This window comes from Medicago sativa, chromosome 2 (genome assembly GCF_051527215.1).
Source record: "Medicago sativa cultivar Bolivia chromosome 2, Bolivia_mono, whole genome shotgun sequence".
Classification (NCBI taxonomy): Eukaryota; Viridiplantae; Streptophyta; class Magnoliopsida; order Fabales; family Fabaceae; genus Medicago; species Medicago sativa.
Window position 1 is genome coordinate 48491490 of NC_140750.1, and position 14918 is coordinate 48506407.

At 33.3% G+C, this 14918-nt stretch overlaps 2 protein-coding genes and 1 pseudogene across 3 annotated transcripts; 1 reads left to right on the top strand and 2 right to left on the bottom strand.

Moving 5' to 3' along the window:
* The first annotated feature begins 821 nt into the window (after window positions 1-821).
* LOC146947079 (F-box/kelch-repeat protein At3g23880-like) lies at window positions 822-3165 on the top strand. The gene is made up of 2 exons (XM_085744778.1): window positions 822-992; window positions 1132-3165. Exons 1-2 carry the CDS (start codon window positions 865-867, stop codon window positions 2720-2722), a joined length of 1719 nt encoding a protein of 572 aa, XP_085600904.1. The 5' UTR covers window positions 822-864; the 3' UTR covers window positions 2723-3165.
* A 4454-nt stretch (window positions 3166-7619) lies between these two features.
* On the bottom strand, window positions 7620-10333 carry LOC146947080 (protein MIZU-KUSSEI 1 pseudogene; annotated as a pseudogene). The gene is made up of 2 exons (XR_015026900.1): window positions 10169-10333; window positions 7620-8962 (listed from the first exon to the last, which is right to left on the bottom strand). The product of XR_015026900.1 is annotated as a protein MIZU-KUSSEI 1 pseudogene (transcript).
* Window positions 10334-10829: 496 nt separating this feature from the next.
* On the bottom strand, window positions 10830-14419 carry LOC146947081 (protein Dr1 homolog). Its single transcript, XM_085744779.1, has 6 exons — window positions 14252-14419; window positions 14084-14162; window positions 13894-13983; window positions 12918-13012; window positions 12094-12162; window positions 10830-11178 (listed from the first exon to the last, which is right to left on the bottom strand). The coding sequence occupies exons 2-6, from the start codon at window positions 14136-14138 to the stop codon at window positions 11017-11019; spliced, it is 471 nt and encodes a 156-aa protein (XP_085600905.1). The 5' UTR covers window positions 14139-14162; window positions 14252-14419; the 3' UTR covers window positions 10830-11016.
* Between the last annotated feature and the right edge of the window lie 499 nt (window positions 14420-14918).

The window sequence follows — 14918 nt, forward strand, 5'->3', positions numbered from 1 at the left end:
TTTCCTTCAAAAAAAACAAATAGATAAGAATAAATTTAAATATTAAAGCAAATGTAACAAACATGATATGAATATATATATATATATATATATATATATATATATATATATATATGTTTTTTTTCCTTTATCATTTAAAAAATGTAACAAACTAGATGCATATATTTATACTTTACTTTGTCATTATCCCAACTAGCGAAAAGACGGGCACTCTGTGCCCGTCTTTCAGCTTTTTTTTATTGCGCTAAAGTTTGAAAATTAGGAACGGTGTTTTTTTATGAAATTTTAATTTTGATTAAAAGTAAAAATATAAATGTTTTTTGTTTTCAAATTATAACAAAAATAATTTTCAAATGTTTAGTTTGATTTTTTTGGTAGTGTATGTTTAGCTTGGTTTGTTATTACTTAAGAAACATTTTTATTTTTTGTTTTAAGCAAAATCAAAATTTTATATAAAAAAATTAATAATTTTTAAAAGTCAGTGCAATTAAAAGAGCGAGTACGTCACCAATACATGTTGGCTCAGTTGGTAAGGAGCGGGCCACTTCCTTGCAGAAGGTTGTGTGTTCGACTCCCTCTGCCGATGTGAGGACAGTATTGGTGGGTGATCTGTAAGTACCTCTATAAGCGCTCTTTGTGAAGAAATTCCTCTGAGCCCTGAGGCCTGCCCTGACCCTGGTGGTTACAGGAGCCGAACCCACCTCAACTTTTATTTACCAAAAAAAAAAAGAGCGAGTACGTCTTTCCGCTAATAATGCATACAAGGGCTGGATGACTTAAATACCAAAAGGCTTTCCTAGACATTATTTCCTAGACCCTAATTTTTATTTCCGCGTCAAACCCTAATTCTTCCTGCAAAATCCAATGGCAAAATCGGTCACACCAAACGCCATCTCCACCTTGCTTACAAATCCATCGACTGATTCTTCATCAATTCTTCCTGAATTCGTTGTTCAAGTTGTCGATCCCCAACAAATCGGCAACAAATACTTGTATTTCTTCTTTTAACATTCAATTAGACAATTGACTTGATTTTCTGTTTTCCGTTTTAAATCTGTAACTATAACTTATTTCTGTTTTCGGTTTTAAATCTCTAACTATAGCTTATTTATTTGTTTGATTTTGTATTAGGTTTTCTGCTAGTGATGGGAAAACGAAACTAAAAGTAATTATTCCAACGAATCAGGACACAGAGGTGTCATTAGGGAAGACTAAGAACCTCGACCTCATTCGCATTGTCGATTATATTCTCGACGATATCCCCCAGACATCTGAGAAGTGCATAATTGTTCGCAAGTTTGAACATGTATGTGCGATTAAGAATGAACACACCGGTATATCTGATGATAAGCCTTTAAAAGTTTATTCAAGAAGAAAATGTGACCGGAAAATGGCTTCATATAATCACGCCGAACAAAATAAAGCCATCGGAATTTGTTTGTTAAACAATGCGGCAGTTGCTGCATCCAATCTCTTTAAAAAGGCTGCAGGCATGGGTGATGTTAAGATTGCGGAACACTCATGTTCAAGAAAGCGTCTACGCCATTCTAAAAATGATGCAAGCATGGGCGATGATGTTAAGATTGAAAAACGCACACGTTCAAGGAAGCGTCGTCTACACCATTCTCAAAACGACGAGCTATTGTTGTTTTTGCCGGAAGAAATCATTGTCAGCATCCTACTCAGACTTCCGGTGAGATCCCTCCTTCAATTTAAATGCGTGTGTAAATCATGGAAAATCCTAATCTCAGATCCTCAGTTCGCAAAGAACCAATTTTTGAGTTCAACCGAGTATCCGCAATTGGTCTCTTCTGTTTTTGGTCTTGCAAAATGTGAAATCGTATCTTACCCTTTGAAGCCACTATTGGAAAATACATTAACCATCGTTAAACCTGTTAGACCCCTTAAACCCGTTATCTTCAGCGCGAGATATCAGATAAAGATTCTAGGTTCATGCAATGGGTTGCTCTGCTCGTATGAAAAATCTCACTTCAGATTATGGAATCCTTCTCTCAAATTGGAATCCGAAAGATCTCCAACCATTGTTTGTTTTGAACATTATCATGTCACGTTTCGTGGCTTTGGCTATGATAAAGTTAATGACAGGTACACAGTGCTGGTAGTTGTGCAAAATCAGTATAATTCTAAGGAAATTGCGACCATAATTTATACCTTTGGTGAAAATTCTTGGACAACTGTTCAAAATTTTCCATGTGTTCATTATTGCAATTCTAACAAATGGCTAGGAAAATTTGTGAGTGGCACGGTGAATTGGATTGTTAATAAAGATCTTAATTCTACTAATCAAGAGGTGATTGTTTCATTTGATCTTGATAAGAAGATTTATGGCGAAATATTGCTGCCCCAGTATGATAGGGACAATGCTCGCAATCCTGCGTTGCATGTTTTGAGTAATTGTATTTGTGTGTCTTTTGATCACCCTAACGAAACTCGTTGGGTTGTGTGGATGATGAAAAAGTATGGAGTTGTTGAGTCATGGACAAAATTGAAAATCATCCCTCAAAATAAGTTAACTCCGGATATTCACAGGTATACCTTGTTCATTTCAGACAATGGTGTTATTCTCCTGACACCTAGGAATGGTAAACTTGTTGTGTATAGCTTGAATAATAACGGGAGGTTGAATTATCGGAAGATTTTGGGAAATGCTTCGATGAATCCTCATATTTACCATGAGAGTCTAATATCACCGCAACGATAAATCATACTATTTTCCTTACACAAGTGTGCTATTGCTATCCCAGTTGTTCTAGCCTTAGCTACCTTATTCAAGATTACACCCTCATCCTCATGGATGGCTCCTCTTGTTGCTTTTTTCCAGTTACCTGCTGGTTGGATTTTTTTTATTTTTTTTTATCTATCCTCTACACCTTCTGGTTGCTATATTATATTGCTATATATATGGTAGTTTTTTTCTTCTATCTAAATTTTCGCTATATTGTGCCAAAGCATAACGCAAAGGACATAAGTTGAGATGGTAACAAGTTTCATCACATCAGAAGCATCAAGTGATAAAAATGAGGAAAAAGAGGGGAGGTTTCATTTATTATAACAACCAATATAATATCCTATGTTACAATCATTATTTTGTATTAGTACCTTGTATTCCTTCAATCAACTTAATATCCTACGTTATAATCCTAATTTTTTTTTTTGGTGCTATGTTATAATCCTATGTTATTACAACATACTATATCTTTGCAGGAAATAGTTATTTAAATTCATCTTTTTACATTCAAATCTATAAACATAATGAACATTCAAACATTTATGAGAAATATTACACAAATATATCCTAGGATTTATGATCCTGCAAATAATAAATTTAAAACTAATAATTGTTTACCAAAAACCCTAATCCTTATTTATTAATTTTATTAGGTCTGCAGCAACTTAACCTAATATTTTCCCTCCAATTTGCTGCATTAGGTTAGCAATAATTTAACCTAACAAATTCCATCTAAAAAAAAATGCATCGCACCAATTTCATTCTTATCCTCTTGCCTTTTTTTTTGTCAATATCATGTACACTTATTTAATACTAAAAAAATGCATCGCACCAATTTCATTCCTGTCCTCTTGCCTTTTTTTTTTGTCAATATCATGTACATTTATTTAATACTAAAAAAAATGCATCGCACAATTTCATGCCTTTTTTTTGACAATATTTTGTACTCTTATTTAATACTAAAAAAATTCATCGCACCAATTTCATTCCTTTTTTTTTTACAATATTTTGTACACTTATTCAATACTAAAAAAATGCATCGCACCAATTTCATTCCTATCTTGTTGCCTTTTTTTTAACAATATTTTGTACACTTATTTAATACGTTTACAAACAGAATACCCTAATTTCCATGCAAACTCGGCTACCCTAATTTCCATGTAAACTTGGCTATATATACCGAGCCCTAAACCGTGTTTCTCTAAAAATAAAAATAAAAACCCTAAACCGTGGTAAATTTCACACATAGCTATTTATTAATTTTATTAGGTCTGCAGCAACTTAACCTGATTTTTATTTGTAAATTTAAATCATTCTAAATCAAATATGCTTATATATATGTGTCTGTGCAAACGACCTTATTTGATATGTCTAACCCGGCCAATGCTGGGTCTCTAACCTAGTAAACATTGTAACACTCATGGTATCCAAGTTTTGTCTATATTGCTGCTAACACCGTCTCTAAATTATAATAATTAAGAAAGTTTATTTATACTATATATAAAGAAAATGTCCCCTATTAGCCATTTTAGGCTGACTTTTTCTCTTTCCCAAATTACTCTTAGCTTTAAATACAAATAACATATATAACAAATAGATACGAGATACGAGTAAATTCAAATATTTAACAAAGTGTAAAAAACTCAATCCTTATTGTCCACAATATATCAATTATAATCTAAAACAATTTTTTCTCTAATAATGATTATTTTTTTAAGTAAATAATAATGATTGTTGTTGTTATCATTAAAAAGATAAGAATTTATATTATATTTTTTGTTATATTGTTGTTGTCTTTGAAATAGATAAACAAGGTTAGATTAGGTTACTTACTCAAAACAAAAAAAAGGTTAGATTAGTTTACTATGATTTGAAAGCAACAATCATTTATATATTTATTTATATTTATATTTTTAATCAAAATCAAAATTTCATAGAAAAACACCGTTCATAATTGTCAAACGTTAGCGCAATAAAAATAGTGGAAAGTCGAGTGCCTGTTTTTTCGCTAGTAATTATGAATTTGCCACTATTATATTGTTTTTCCAAGTTTAATATTTAGGAGAGAAATTTTTTTCTTCCTACCTTAATATATGTATACACTAGTTAAAAATAAATAACTAATTTGGTTCAGCCGAGCGGTATTGCTAAAACAAATCATTTAAAACAGATAATGAAATGATTCGTGGGAGGGATAACTCTTTGTGGTTGTGTCCAGTGTCCACTAATATTGCTCTTGTTTGAGTGATCAACGTTTATTTCTAGCTATTTATCCTCACTCATTTGTGCACACATAAATTCGACACGACCCTACTCCTAATAGAATAACGGTATAAATTACTATTTTTTTTTTAAGGGAACGGTATAAATTAATTATCTAATGTTGTTGATAATGATTATAATTTTGATCTTGTCTCTTTTAACTCATCTTACCCTTTTGACTAATTCCTTCGTTCACAGTCCTATATACATGTGGCTAATGAGCCTGCTCATCTTCTATTAAACTAAGTTACCACATATACAGGCACAATCGTTGGCTGCATATTCCTCCCCCAAGAACAAGGGAGAGGAGATATCAGATATTCGTTTATGTTAGGATTTAGGAGTCCCTAAGTTTTACCAATAAATATTTGGTATCAATGAATGGTGAGTCAACTGATAAGAAGTTGATTGATCCGTAAGATCGTTGATTCAACTCTCGTTGTGTGATAACTTTTTTGTTAGATGATTTGTAAGTATATCTGGTACACTCGTTGAGTTTTGAGGTCTTTTCCGATTCTGATGGGCCATGAGTTAATCTCACCTAAAATTTATATTAGAAAAAAATAAATTATATTTGTTTGTCTTCAAATGAAATGAAATTTGCTCTTTTGTGTATGAATGTATTCATCATATCATATGTATGGCCCAAGCCATTAAGATAAGCCTAGAGAAAGCACTGATCCCATAGTGGACAAGTGAGGGTACTTTGAGTCCCTGCATAGCATAACTATCTTATGATGAAAATATACACATCATACCCAATATGGCTCTTAAATTATAACATAAATTCGTTATGATAGGTACCACTAGGATAATATACCTTTATTTTTCTGTTTTTGGTTCATGACTAAATTGAACCTACAATTAAAAATGTAAAAGTTGAACTTCATAATGGCCTATGCACACTTGGCACTTCCAATTTTTTTGGTGCATTTCTTTTTTCAGAGGTGGGTTTGGTGATTTTGGTGTACTAATTGGAGTAATATTGGTATAAAGCCGTAGCAAACTTTGGGTGCACCCATTAAATAAATCTTGAGAAATTGTTTTTAGGAACCTAGCTATAAGCCACATTTCCTTAACTACACTGTTTCTAAAGTTGCTAGAAAATAGTATAAAATTGAAAGCATGAAAACAATGGGAAAGGGAAAAAGGGTGTTAATCAAATTAGCCGCTAAAAAACCTTTTTGGTTTTTCATGTTAACTGTGGTGGGAATTGAGGTACTATTAATTTCAACTCAAGCTGCACAAATTACTAAGAATCTTAAACTGATTAGATTGACATAGTTTTGGATTAGACAAACAAAAGAAAAGCAGTCAACAAAAGGAAAAAAGCAATGGCCAATATATAAACAAAGGAAAAAGGGAGGAAAAGATGGGGTTACTTGTCAGTTCCTGATATGTAATTTTTTTTTTATGTGTGTATATTATTTCTTTTGATGATTCCTATGATTAAGATTCAAAACAAATTATTGGGATCATTTCACAAATTATATTGGGCATAGAAAACAATGATTGGAACAATGTGAACTTTGGACATATTTTGACCTAAGTGTGTTGTTTTGTAACGTTTATGAGGCATTGTTTGTCTACTTTAAATCTCATAGTTTTATTTGTAAAAGATGTTTAAAGCTCCGTTTAGATTGACTTATTTTTTGGTTTATGCAAAATAGTTTAGGTAAATAAATAAGTTTTTATGTATTGTTTAGAAGTTTGTTAAGGTATTTAATGAAAAAACTGCTTATCAGGATACAATTTTGGTTAGTGATAACTTTTAAATTAACATTAATGCTTATTTGTTTTGATAAGTTATTTTTTTATAAGCTCAAAATAAACCAATCTAAACAGATTTCAAGTGGTCAAGAAGAGTGAATGTAAACTACTCTTAGTCACATGATTCATTTTCGTACCCTAAAAAGACTAAATTAATAATTTTTGGGGATGTTGTGTGTAAAGTGTAGAGAATGCAAATCGTCGATAGAAATTGAATACAATGACATGGAAAATTATTTAAAACATACTTCTTCTAGAATAAAATATAAGCGAAAAAGATAATTATAAAGTTGATGTATGTGATTAAAAATTTAGTCCATATTCATTGATTTTTCAACTTCCCTTTTTGTCTATACTCCATTTTGAAATAGAATCGCATAACGGGATGTGAGAGTTGTAAAACATGATGTGACTTGAAAGCATTTAATTATAGCTTTTGGATTGACCCGAATTTCTACCCTTTTTTTAATCCAAAAGCTACAATCAATTGCTTTCAAGTCATCTCAAGTTTTACAATTCAAAAACCAAAAATTACACATCAAAATTTCTAAAAAAACACGGTGGCAGGAACTTTTAACTCGCAATAGTAGTTAGTTAATCTTCATCAACCAAAATATTAAAAACCATCAATTTAGTCGTGAAAGTATCACAAGTCTCTACTATTAAGATGTTAGAGACTAAACTAATAGATTTGTATATAGTTTAGGGACTAAATAAACAAATTTCATATGGTCTACTTATTATATTTATATTGTTTGAGGATTAAATTGAAGATATGGTTAGTTTAGAGACCAAATGGATGATTTTATTCAAATAAAAAATGTGTCGACAATCATGATTTGCAATAATACTAGTCCCTCATCATTAAATAAAGGATTGGAATAGGAAAATTACACATGTACACCTTTCATTACCCACATCACCACTAGTACTACCATGCTTGAAAGTACTATTTTTCACCCCCACTATGTTCCCCCTTTCTGACTTGGCCTACTTGCCTATTCTAACAAAAACAACAGTGAACACCTACATAACCGAATTCCTTGCCTGTGGAATTTTTACAGTCACAGCAATCTTCCCATTCAAGCTTACAGCTTACATTGTGACTTTGAAAATTTTAGAACTCCAAACTTTCCTGGCAAATCTTGATCAACGGTTGAGATCACCGATGCAACCTCCCCTAATGGTTGAGATTACACTTTAACTCACTTTTACCTCCAGTAAAAAAACAAGAAAATAGAAAAGAAAAATCTGGAGATTAGATCTCCATTTTCATGATTTAAGAGCTAAGCAAGTAGTATACCAATAAATAACCCCCCCTCCCACAATCCCAAATTCCAACATAACAAAATGACAAAAGGAAAACTAAGTACAATAAACAGAACTTGCATGATTGCTAGACTCTAAGCAAATAAATACTAAGCTCAGGAACACCATTGCTATCAGGATTCATCATATAGAAAGCTTCAGAGTCTCTAGACCCAACAATTCTCTCAAACTTTGCCCTCATGTACATAAGTTCACCCTCTTGTCCTGCTTCTGCTCCATTATCAGTCCCTGGTATAACACCAGCACCCATTGAAATCGGCTCCACAGCTTTGAGAATATCCCACTCCTTTTGCCCGCATTCTCTTCGGTTAGCAAAGCCACATTTCTTGCCGTTGCAATATGTCCTCCACTGAGGCTCTTCAAGCAACCTTAAGCTTTTCTTCTCTGCTTCTTTCTCCTTGTCACATTCCAGAGCAATTCTTACTGACCCAGATGCCATTTCGCGAACCAAGCCACTGATCGGTGTTGCAAGCTCAATCAAAAAGGCTTCTTGGGAAGTTGGATCCTTTTGAAATGCAAAATGTACATGCCCACGTCTGTATCCGAAGAGTGTTCCAACTACACGAGAACCAAGGCCGAAAGGTGTGTTCGACCGGTTCTTGCCGAACACGGTGAGAGCTGAGCGAAGCCTTGAAATCGCCACTGCTCTCAGCTTCCTCCTGGTTGCATGTGCGCTGGCTGTAGCAACTGATGAAACCTCAGGATCAACAACCTTGTCAGCCTCTTTCTTATCCTCCTTCTGAATGAGCGTCGAAAACGATTCTGAAGTGTGAACTTCGCCATCTTCAGTTCCAACCTTGTTTGTCCAATGAAAATGTCTCTTAGAAGACATGTTTGAGCTTCTAGCCATGACTGGATTCATATCAGAAAGTAAAATAAAGAAGAGTCTGCTGTTTAAAGAATAGATGGGAGAGAAAACAGAGAGATAAAGAATTTAGTGTCTTTCTTTTTAAATTAATTGGCTCATTGTTGTAATTCTATTCCTTTCCATTGGTATATAGTGAGTGGAAAAGAATCCTGACAAAAAGAACAATGGACAGTCCCTACCAGTATATGTAAGGAAATCAAACAGAGGTAAACTAGGATAGAGTGCATTGTTAATAGAAAAAGAAAGGAATCTAAGGAGACAACGTGTTTGTCATTTCACTTTCTTGTGGGGTAGGAATGGGGATTGTGCGTTTAACTCTTTTGACTTAGGACCCTAAAATGGTAGATGTTAAATAGAAAAATAAAGCCAAAACAAACAAAATACAAAGCTATCACTATTGAAGCAGGACATGCTCCTTAGCAACCCTTCTGCATCCTTGTTCTTTAGTGCTAAGGTTGGTCGAAGTGACATCAGGTTAAGAGTTACTGAATTATCGTGGCTTATGTTGGCTGCATAGACTACATTTCACCAACCTACAAGCTGACACCTCTCAGTTGGCCCCATAAAAAAAAGTGTACTATTCTGTTAACTAGTATTTCTTCGTTAACAGAAACAAAACTTGCAACCTAACTCAAAATTTGCTCATAAGATTTCAGGTATTAAAGAAGCATCCTGACTAAAAAAGATATAAATCTTTTCCTTAAGTAATAAAAACAAGACCGGCTATGAAGCACGGAGACAGACATGGACACCAAACACGACACGGACACCGACACACCGACACCGATAATAATTTGAGAAAATGACATAATTCAATATAATCATAGGTGTCATGGTGTCGTGTCGGTGTCCAACACCAACGTGTGTCCGACATCGAGACACACGTAATCCGACTTCATAGGGCTAGACAGATGGTACCATTTATAATTTTAATAGACCTTTTTCTCCACCCCCAGATTTCTAAAACACACGTGTCTAACAGTATACTTCTGGGTAGAGCAAAAACTCTGTTTTTGTAGAAAAATAATATATTTTCCAAAAGTATACTTCAAGAAGCTTTCTAATTTCAAATACACTACGGCACTTCTAGGTTCGGGCACAAGAAAGCTCGTTACCATATCTCTTTATTAACCATAAAACCCTAGATTGAAATCATTTAAATCTGAGTAAAAATGCTTTTGGCAATTTACCACAGTGATTAGTTAGGACACAAGGATATGCATCCCCTGAGCTTCAGGTACGCTGCACAAAACCATTGAATCTGAAGGCAGTGTGGGATCTACCAAGATCACATCAGTTTAAAACATCCCCAATTATCAATGCAAGAGCATTCAAGAGATCATGATTGTATGTATCTGAGAGAAGTACACGAATCTAACATCAGCAACGCTATAGACATGATATAAAAAAAAATAAAAAATATTCATGAACAGAAGATGAATGATAAACATTGATGACTTTAAATAAATTATTATAGTTATCAATGTTGTCAATTGCAAATCACAAAAATAGTAGTTTGTTTTAATTCGCCTATGCAACAGCATTATAGCCGCTATTTCACAATATTTTATACAAAATAGCGTATTACAAAACAATATCAGTTTGTTCAAATTCCGCTACGCAACAATTTTATAGCTCTGCTATAGCCACTATTTAACAAAATTGATGGTTATAGACTTGCAGTCTTTTATTAGTACAAGTTATAGACTTTTAGTTATAATTATAATAAACTATAATAGGCTGTCACATCAATCTCATACATTCACTATTTCAAAATTAAGCTAAGAGCTATTGTGTAGGAAGATACAACTAAATGAAATCATTTACATATAATTCTAAATAGACAAGGGATTGAATGAACTCCATTAATTAATTACATTAACTTACAAATATGTATCACTAACAGAACACAAATGGGGAGCACATCTACATAGGCCAGCACAGTAGTGAATGAGTTTTGTGCAAAATCGAGCTAAATTACCCATAGGTAAGAGTCAGAGATGCTTGCCTATGCTTCAAGAAAATAAAGACCCTAAAGTTAGTTCTCTAAACTTTGGTCAGCATCTGGTTGATTGGAAGTAACGGTCCCTCCATTCATTCTAGCACGTGCCTCTGCAAACATCCTTTGCTGCTCTGCTAATGCTTGTTCCTCGGTCATCTCAGCTGCACCACTCCACTTGGCACCTTTTATAGAGTCTTGCTGCAGGGGAACAAATATATCAGAAAATAATTTTACACCAAAGTCAATCCATAAACAACAGAAATTAACTGATTCAAATTTCACTTGTCCAGTTAATTAATATGATGTGCCCTGCTGCTTATGGGATTGCGGCTCTCAAGCATTGGAATAATAAAATCTAGACCCTGTGTGTGTGCATGCTCATCACTCTCAAAACGCAAACTACACAACAATCTGCAAAATCACATTCAAGTTCAATCTATGAACTCTAAAACATAGATGACCATACAAACTCCCAGATCCATAAATCATAAAGATTTCAATTTCACCAACCAAAGAACCCACAGTAAGGTTAACCCGCTCATTAGGACCTGTCCAGTCTATTTGCTTTCGGAATACCGTTTTATGGGTCCTTCTATAATGGATACGATCCCCTCGACCTCACATTGAGAGGTCTCTGTATCTTTAGGTTGCCTTGCCCACAGGACATAATTTATGCCAAGTTGCCTACAATATGGGAACCCAGACTGGTACAAACAGCATTAAGAAAAATCACCCTTGGTCAGACAGAGATCCTAGAAATTCAGCTTCCAGTAGTATTATTCGAAGATAATCAGATAGAAACATTGAACTGGTTCACCAAGGTTACTCTTAATATTTTCATAATACTCATAACAATTTGGGAATGCTTACATCTCCCAATTAACCTAAGTCATGGGTGCGAGTAACTGAATTCATCTCTAACAATGCAAGGCGAGTGTGCCTAGTGCCTACAATATATCCACAATCGATATGATCCCCTGGACCTCAAATTGAGAGGTCTTTGTATCTTAAGGCTGCCATGCCCACAGGTCACTGGACACAAATTATGCCATGTTGTCTAATATCACTCGAGCAATTCAAAATGCACATGGATTGTTAGCATTAAACATTTACCACTGTCTCCATCTTGTGTTGTTCATATGCTGCATAAACTTCCTCAATGTACTCGCCAAATCCAAGAACCTGATATAAATATGACCAAATCAATTAAAAGAAAAGTAATAACAGACATGTTGTACTATTAACAATCTCATTTTAATGAATGCAAGTATAACACAAGTAAACAAAAGTATGTTGTATTTGGAAAACTTAAACTCAGGAATTACAGTGAATAACCTTTTATTGCAAAATTCTAAACACAATCCCAGATACAACAAAATAATACACGCATATATAATATATATATATATATATAGTATTTCGAAATAATACTGTAATCAATTGTCAATGGTGCCTCCGTGGCGGGTTTAAAAAAAATTGCATTGCCATTCCGCCAGAGGGCTTAGTATGTTGTTATGCACCCAGAGGGGTTCATGATCGACTATGATGTACGAAATTATAGCCTTTCCCTCCTTTTATTTTAAAAAAAATAAACACCCAAATGCAAAGAGTGGGATTCAAATCCCTGCTCTCGCAATAGTGTTTGTAGCAAATACCGCTACATCGTATCATTAAGATGTCAATAAACAAATGATAGTTAATATGGCTCCCTAAAGGATCCTAGCTAATCTACGCCATTGCACAGATAGCCATCAAACTAACTACAAGGCAAAGAAAAATCAAGAATAACACCATTGAAAAGGATCCACATGAGAAAGATACAAATCAATGCACAGAACTTCCAAGGAGTGGGCAAATAATATAAGCGATCAAATTAAAATTGAAAAGGATCCACATCAAAATTTGGAGTTAAAATGGTTTGGACATTAGATGAATACCCCTAAAGCTTTCAATACATGCTCAGGTGCAATCGTCCTTCTTTCCTCTCTGTTACATACTTCATTTGACTCTGATGAGACGAGGTTTATGAACTCTACAATCAGCCAACAAAACTTCAATTAGTAAAGAGAAAACTATGATCATAAACCATGAATCATCTATCAAAACTGGAGCTAAAACAACACATTTATAGAGCACCTCGTTATAGTTGAGATATAGAAGCAAACAACACAAGTTTATATTTAGATATAAAACAAATTAGCATAAAAAATGTAATATATATTTAACATTCAACGCCATTTACAGCTTAGATGATATGATATACTCCCTCCGTTACAAAATATAAGCAGAAGCAAGTCAAAGAAAGTTGATGTATTTGGACCAGATTTTGAACCAAATACATCCAATTTGTTTGACTCTCGCTTTTTCTTACATTTTCGTAACCAAAAGGGAGTCATTAGGTCAACCTTTATCGCTTTCAAATCAAGACATCCGTGTCTTCCAGAAAGTAGAAGTGACTAGCAAAAATGTGTAAAATCGTCGGTCTGAAAAAACATGTGACGGGCAGGAAACCGAAGGCGTGGAGATCCAATACACGGCACAAGGTTCGTCATTTATATTGTAAATTGTAAATAAAAATAATAGATGAATTACGAGGCCAAAGAACTATCATAATTTTCAATGTTAGTAATTGCAGATCGGGAATTCTGACACCCGGCCAAGAAATTCGCGATAAACTTATGCTGTTATCACCTATGGTCGCCGCACAAAATCAGTTATGGCTTCATTAATTATAGTGACACTTAATATACACATATATTGAAAAAATCTGAAACAAACCAACGTCAATTAATCACTAACCTAAACTAAAAAAAAAAACTTTGAACTAAAATAATTTTTTTAAAATAAAATAAAATTGATAACACAATTCATCAAATTTATAAAAAATAAATAAAAAAGGTTTGAAATCCTGACCTACACAACATTCAATTAACAAATCCTGGGTATCTCTTGCAACACGCACATCTGGAGGTAACATCTCTTTAATAATTTTCGTCATGGTCGCTGATAACAACAATAACAAATAAAATATCAAATATATTTCATCAATTATCAAATTTTATCAACAATTAACAAAAACATAATAATAAAATAAAAATTATACCTTTAGGTAGCGAAGCATCTTCCTTTGATTTAGCAACAATATCCATAGGCTCCATCTTTGTATTATTATTATGATTAATCTAAAAACAAAATAATAAGATAAATTAATCAAATTATGATTTTTTAGATCTGAAAATTGAAAAAAGAAAGAGAAATAAAAAAGACTCACCGATTGAATTTGAGGATGAGAAAAAAGGGAAGAAAGAAGAGATCAACTAATTGAATTTGAAGATCTGGGAGGATGAAGAAACATGATTGAAGAAGATGAATTTATTGATGAAAACAAAGAGAAGATGAAGAGATGAGGGTTGGTGATGCTTTTACGTACTGGATGGATAAGAAGGAACCAAACAACGAGAAAGAGTGTGTTCTTTCTTTCTGCCTCCGTCATCATGCACGCGCTTACTCTGCACGTCATCAATTTGTTGCGGGCCCATCTATTCACACCTCGCTCTTCCTTCATTTTTGTAACTTTCTTTGACTTTCTTTCTCGAGGGATATTTTTTTTTTTAAAGAAAGAATAAAATTTTATCAATATACTCTATCAATTTGAATGAATGAATATCATTTATTTTTGTAAAAAAATAACATTTTAAGACAACTATCAGACTAATTTAAGTGGCTAAATTAAAAATCGACTCTTGTTGCTTTGATTTGTAAAAAATATTTTATTGAAATTTGTGTAATCAAAATTATAATATCAATATAAAATATATTTTTTTATATTTCTCTTTTATTAGCATGATCCGTGAATAAATAAACAAAAAAAACATTTAGATAATAAGGTATCCAATAAATGTCTTAATTATATCCTTTAAAGAATTTATAATATGAAA